The 7,113-nt window shown below is 38.5% G+C and overlaps 1 protein-coding gene across 1 annotated transcript; it reads right to left on the bottom strand.

Moving 5' to 3' along the window:
* Positions 1 to 3,565: 3,565 nt before the first annotated feature.
* On the bottom strand, positions 3,566 to 4,510 carry LOC121972983. The gene has a single exon (XM_042524588.1). The coding sequence runs from the start codon at positions 4,508 to 4,510 to the stop codon at positions 3,566 to 3,568; it is 945 nt and encodes a 314-aa protein (XP_042380522.1).
* Positions 4,511 to 7,113: the final 2,603 nt, after the last annotated feature.

Raw genomic sequence — 7,113 nt, 5'->3', positions numbered from 1 at the left:
AATATCTCACAAAATAACATGTAATGTTGAGACATTTCATTCCTAGGTCCTATGTTCCCAGTTCGTTGACATCTATCACATGATCTACAAAATACATAAGCATCACGAAAAAAAGTAGGCTAATACAATCCACACTCTAGGATTTTCCTAGCTGTCCTCTGAGGTCCAAAATGTCCCCCACAATCAGAAGCATGACAAAATGTAAGTACAGACTGAAACTCAAAATCAGGTATGCATCTCCTAACAATCTGATCACTACAAAATTTCCATAGATAAGGATCATCCCACACATAATATTTTGAATCACTTTTCAACTTGTCCTTTTGAGATTTTGAAAATTGTGCAGGAAAAACTTTACCTACTAAAAAGTTAACCAGATCCGCATACCATGGAGACTCACCATGCACCCTAAAAAGCTGCTCATCTCTAAAATCATCATCAATAGCTGTGTGATCCAGTTCCCCTTCAATTCTGCTCAAATGATCTGCAACCAAGTTCTCCTTCCCACTCCTATCACGAATCTCCAAATCAAACTCCTGGAGTAAAAGCATCCATCTAATCAATCTAGGCTTAGCATCTGGCTTTTTGAGGAGGAACTTTAAAGCTTCATGATCAGAAAATACAACCACATGAGAACAAAGCAAATATGAACGAAATTTATCTAAAGCAAAAACAATAGAAAGAAGCTCCTTTTCTGTCGTGGTATAATTTGCTTGAGCCGAATCTAAGGTCTTTGATGCATAACAGATCACATGTGGTGCTCCCTCTACTCTTTGTGCCAATACTGCCCCGATGGAAAAGTTTGAAGCATCACACATAAGCTCAAATGGTAATGTCCAATCCGGTGGCCTGATGATAGGTGCAGAAATCAAAGCCTCCTTCAATCTCTGAAAAGCTTCCTTGCACCTCTGATCAAACTGAAACTCCACATCTTTCTGAAGAAGCTGTGACAGTGGAAGAGCAATCTTACTGAAGTCTCTAATAAATCTCCTGTAAAATCCTGCATGACCAAGAAAAGCTCGAACATCCCGCACGTATGCGGGGTAAGATAAAGAAGATATAGCACTAATTTTAGCAGGATCTACCTCAATTCCTCTCTTAGAGATTATATGTCCTAAAACAATACCATGCTCAACCATAAAGTGACATTTTTCAAAATTAAGTACCAAGTCTGTCTCAATGCATCTATCTAAAACCCTAGATAAATTTCCCAAACATGCATCAAAAGATGAACCATATACAGAAAAATCATCCATAAAAACCTCCATGCAATGCTCTAATAAATCTCCAAAAATACTCACCATACACCGCTGAAAGGTTCCTGGAGCGTTGCAGAGCCCAAATGGCATACGTCTGTAAGCGAATGTACCGAAAGGACTAGTGAAAGTAGTCTTCTCCTGATCCTCTGGAACGATGCAAATCTGAAAATATCCTGTATAACCGTCAAGGAAACAATAATGTGACTTACCCGCCAATCTCTCCAACATCTGATCAATAAAAGGCAAAGGGTAGTGGTCCTTCCTGCTTGCCTGGTTCAGCTTCCTGTAGTCTATACAAACTCTCCACGAATTCTTCACCCTGATAGGCACCAACTCATTCTCTTCATTTGCCACTACTGTCACTCCTGATTTCTTTGGCACCACATGAATAGGGCTCACCCACTGACTGTCAGCAATAGGGTAAATGATACCTGCCTGTAAAAGTCTAGTCACCTCTTTTTTCACTACATCAAGCATCAGTGGGTTAAGTCTCCTCTGGGGTTGTCTCACTGGTTTCACATCCTCCTCTAAATAAATCCTGTGCATACAAATAGAAGGACTGATACCAGGAATATCTGCTAAAGTCCATCCAATGGCCTTCCTGTGCTGCCTCAGAATCTCCAATAATCTGCTTTCTTGTTCTGGTTCTAAATTCTGAGCTATGATGACAGGTAACTGCTGATTCTCTTCCAAGTAGGCATACTTCAAATGTTGAGGCAATGGCTTCAAATCATCCTGTATCTGATCAACACTAGGTGATCCTAGAGGTAATGCTGCTGAGCAATCCCCTACACATAATTCTTCTCCTCTGGGCGATCCTAGGGGTAGAGCTTCTCCTAAGCAATCCCCTACGCATAAATCATCTGACTCAATCGAGAATAACCCACTAAACTCATCATTCACTCCCACGGCTGAAATGTCTCCCAATACCGAAGATAGTACACCACTCTGATCATCCACTGAAAAATCTGAATCAACACCTGAAAAGAAATCCATTTCCAGCTCCTCTGAAATATCTATGCTGAGAATAGAATGATCCTCTCTAGGATACTTCATAGCGTCAAAAATACTGAACTGGACCACAGTATCTCCTATCTCCATGGAAAGTGTCCCCGCATGAACATCAATTTTTGTCCTTGCAGTCTTCAAGAATGGTCGTCCAAGAATGAGTGGAGATCTACTGGCCAGATAGTCTCCCTCCATGTCCAAGATATAAAAATCTGCAGGAAAAATAAGTTTTCTCACCTTCACCAATACATCTTCAATAACTCCAGCTGGGTGAGTCTGACTGCGGTCTGCTAATTGAATAACAACTCCTGTAGGCTGCAATGGTCCATTCCCTAAAGTCTGAAAAACTGATCTTGGCATCACATTAATCGAAGCCCCCAAATCTAACATAGCATCCTTGAAAAGGCTACTTCCAATCTCGCAAGGTACTGTAAACACTCCTGGGTCTTCACATTTCTGGGGAACTGGTTGAATAAGAGCAGATACATTCTTCCCTAAGCTGATCAATTCATTCCCCTTCAACTTTTTCTTATACACACAAAGATCTTTCAAGAATTTTGCATACTTTGGAATTTGCTTGATCATTGTGAGGAAAGGAACATTTACCTCCACCTTGCTAAATAAGTCCACAAGCTCTTGGAACTCCTTAGCTTTCTCCTCTTCTTTATCCCTTCTTGGTTGAACTTTGCGTTGAGGAAAGGGTAAAGGAAGGCTCGGCTCTGAATCTTCTTGGATAGAATTCCGAACCCCTGAATTTCCAGCTTTGCTGGAATTTTGCAATTCTGCTGGAATTTGTTCAGCTGGAAAAAAGTTGCTGGAAAATTCTGGAATCAAACTCCCAACTCTTTGCGAATGCTCCAAATCCAAAGGATTCATGTTAATTTGAGGTGAACTCGAGCTTGGCACATTCTGAACTTCTGGAATCCCTTCTCTGCTGAAATTTATTTGCTGATTCTCTGGAAACTTTTCAGCAATTCCCTCTTCTTTTGAAAAATCTGCAACTCTTCTCCCACTTCTCAAAGTTAAAGCACTAACATTCCCTTTAGGATTGGGAGTTGTTTGTGAAGGTAATTGGCTAGATCCTTGAGCTTGCATTTGATTAAGGCTAGAAGCTAATTGCCCAATCTGCCTTTCTATATTCTAAATTGCCGAATCTGTCCGTTGCTGATTTTGCTGCTAAAAAGGATTTGTTGCATCAATTCTTCCAATCTACCTTGTTGTGAATCAGAACTCGAGGTATTGTTAGAATTCCCTTGAGTTAAACTCAGCCTTGAAGGTGCTGGAAGTGTTTGTTGCTGCTAGAATTGAGTTGCAGGCTGCTGGAAACTTTGCTGATTTTGCTGATTTTGAAAATGAGGTTGCTGATTTTGATTAGGTATTTGCTGATATGACTGAAATTGTCTCTGAAAAGGTTGGAATTGCTGCTGGAAATTTTGATTCAAGGGTGATTGTTGATGAAATGAATTGCTATACCTCAAATTTGGATGATCTCTCCAACCAGGATTATAAGTAGAAGAATAAGGATCATACTTTTGAGAAAATTGAGCCCTAGAAAACGCTGCCAAAGACTCATCTTGATGAAGATTAGGACATAACTCCGAATCATGATCTTGGCTAGAACAAATACCACAAACTCCCCTTGATTGATATGGAAATTGTGTGCTCGGCAAAGTGGAAGTTTGATTAACATTATTCAATGCCAATTGCTTCACCAAAGATGTCAACTCCAACAATGAATTCCTTATCTCCTTTTGTTCACTAGAAAACATTTGCACCTCTCCAACTCCTCTTGTAGTCAAAGCCCTACTTCCAAATTGTTGAGAATTCTCTGCCATATTAGAAATGAGCTCTCTAGCTTGTTCTGGAGTTTTATTCACCAAAGCCCCTCCAGCTGCCGCATCTATCATACTTCGGTCCATAGGCAATAATCCCTCATAGAAGTACTGAACTAGTAACTGCTCACTAATTTGATGCTGAGGACAACTTGCACATAACTTCTTGAATCTCTCCCAATATTCATACAGTGTCTCTCCCACCACTTGTTGAATTCCACAGATACTCTTCCTGATAGTAGCGGTCCTTGATGCTGGAAAGTATTTCTCCAAGAAAGCCTTCTTCATATCAATCCAAGAGGTAATATATCCTGGTGGCAAATAATATAGCCAATCCTTTGCAACTCCAGTCAATGAAAATGGAAAAGCCCTTAGCTTGATATCTTCTTCTGAAATTCCCTGTGGCTTCATGGTTATGGAATTCATGCAAATGTCTATTTGGATCTTCTCCAGATAACCCTTGAAATTTAGGAAGTAAATGAATCAGCCCTGATCTCAACTCAAAATCTCCTGCTAAATTTGGATAAGTGATGCACGAATACTTGAAAGCCTCATCAGGAGCTGCAAGTTCCTTCATGGTTCTATTATGATCAGCCATGGAAATATCCGAATGTGATAAGGTATTTTCAGAGCCTTCTGAAGCTTTCTCTTGAATTCTCAAAGCCTTGAAAGTCCTCTCAATCTCTGGATCTAACTCAAATAATTTGTTCTTCGAAGTCCTGGTCATGACATCAAAAACAAAAAGAGTATTCAGATAAGTCCAATGAAAGCAAATAAAATGCAAAACAAAGTAATCAGAAATTTCACAATCTAGAACAATCACACTTTTCTAGTTGTTCCCCGGCAACGGCGCCAAAATTTGGTGTTAGCCATTTTCATGTCACGTGGCACATCAAATTAATTAAAATTGAAACTCATTAAAATTAATACAAGCGTTGTAGCAACGAGTCCCAAGTCGTATTTTTTTCCAAGGCTACTAGTTAACGTGCGATGCCTAGAATATAAAATTCATGTTGAACTTAATTCTGGAAGGAAGTTTGGATTTGTTTCAAATTCAGAATTCAAATTGCTAACTCTCACAAACAAATGCAATAGAATTAAAGGAAATGCGTTCTTAATAGAATTTATTCTATGCTAAAACTTTTTATCCGAAATAAAACTAGCTTAGACTTAAAGAGATAATAGCAACTGAACTTAAGCTTGAATTCCTACAAAATCTAAACTACTGATACAAAGCAATTAAAACCTAACTGAACTTATTGCAAATTTCTGTAAAATCAAAATTCAAACTGCAATGTATCATGGAAGAATCAAATTAAGGAAATAAATCTTGACAACAATTCTAAACTAAATTGAGATATGAAAATTCGAAACTCATTAACAGAATTGAATCTAAATCACGAATTAAAAGTTGAATCCTAAGTATGAATCAGAACTCTAGCTTTCTATTTCTGAACTCATTTTCAAACTAAACTCAATTCTCTAAGACAGAACTTCAAACAACAATTCATCATGAGATCTAACATAACACATTCACTGGATTTTCTTGTAACGGAAAAGAAAACAAATGAGATCTAAAGATCTAACAATTCAAACTTAATAGAAATGCAATTAAGGAACATCCACAAATTCAAGCACGCTTAAACTCTGCCTCCCTGCAATCTCACAGAGAAATTCAAGAAAACTCCCTTGAACAATCACAACAATGATCAAATTCCATAACTAAAGTTTATGAGAATTGAAACTAGCAGAAACCTCCCTACGAGCTTGCAATCTCATCAGATATTCATCGTCCGAAAAGCAGAGGAAATGGCATCGCGATCCCAAAATCGGTTGATCGGCTCCGATTTGGAAACGTGAGTCCTTGATGAATGGAATGTAGACAGGAACTCTGGAAAAACTCCTCCGAAGCTCCTTCAATTCGATAGGATCTTCCAGATCAAGAAAACTCCCTCGATCTGATTTTCCCGTGAATGGCGTGATATGGTGATCGCAGCAGAGAAGAACTCCCTCTACTGAGATCTAATGATCGGAAGATGATCTACGGTTCTAGGATCGATTGCTGGTGATGGCCGAACTAAAATGCATCTCGAATTGTGGACAGGAGCCCCGGCATCGCAAAGGTTGAAGACGATGAACAGTGGTGAGAAATCGCGAACCGAGCTCCGGAAAGCACTGTAGCTTCTCAACGTTTTTAAACCTCTCCTCATCTGATCCAACGGTCCAAATCGATCCGGGCTTAATCAACGGTTGAATAAGCTCAGATCTGGATCAAAATCTCTGGATCTTCATCAACGGATAAGATCTGCTCTACATTAGGTCAGATGATCCAGATCTTCAATGGATGGTGAAGATCTACTTCAAACTTCAATGGACGATCCAAATCAATCCAGAACTTGATCGCCTCGTTTAACCCTAAATATGAGCCCAAATGCAGCCTAATCTGATCGGGTCCATGACCCTTTTGATACCTACAAGATAATGAACAAATATCAACATCAAAATACCATGAAAATAGAATAATTTACAATTAAGTCCAAAATTAACACAAAGTATAAAAATGTAGTGTAAATATGAGTTCTATATATGAAACTATATCAAACCATGATTGTATGAATGAAAATAATAAAGTAAAATCATGGTTATCAATCACCACCACCTTGTCGCCTTCCTTTCATACTTTAGCTTTTCCTTTATCTGCAGTAGGAGGAAAAATAGATCTATAAGCGAAACGCTTAGTAAGTACTATACTATCTCACAAAAACTCGAAGTGCATAAAAATGCAAACGATACTGAAACTGAAATGCTAAAAGAAAAGCTACATGTACTCATCTAATAGCAAGGTACTCAAATAAACTGCATACTCATGATATACCAGAATAAAGCTGAATACTGGAAATAAAACTAATCATGCTCACTAAACTGATAAGAAAAGTAATGAAACTCATGTTGTATGCTTAGAATTAAAGGAACTAAACTTCAAAAAATTCTAAACATAGGTGATACTTGTTTCA

Source organism: Zingiber officinale, chromosome 4A (assembly GCF_018446385.1).
Source record: "Zingiber officinale cultivar Zhangliang chromosome 4A, Zo_v1.1, whole genome shotgun sequence".
Lineage (NCBI taxonomy): Eukaryota > Viridiplantae > Streptophyta > Magnoliopsida > Zingiberales > Zingiberaceae > Zingiber > Zingiber officinale.
The sequence above is the reverse complement of the archived record's forward strand: the minus strand, read 5'-3'. Positions and strand labels throughout refer to the sequence as shown.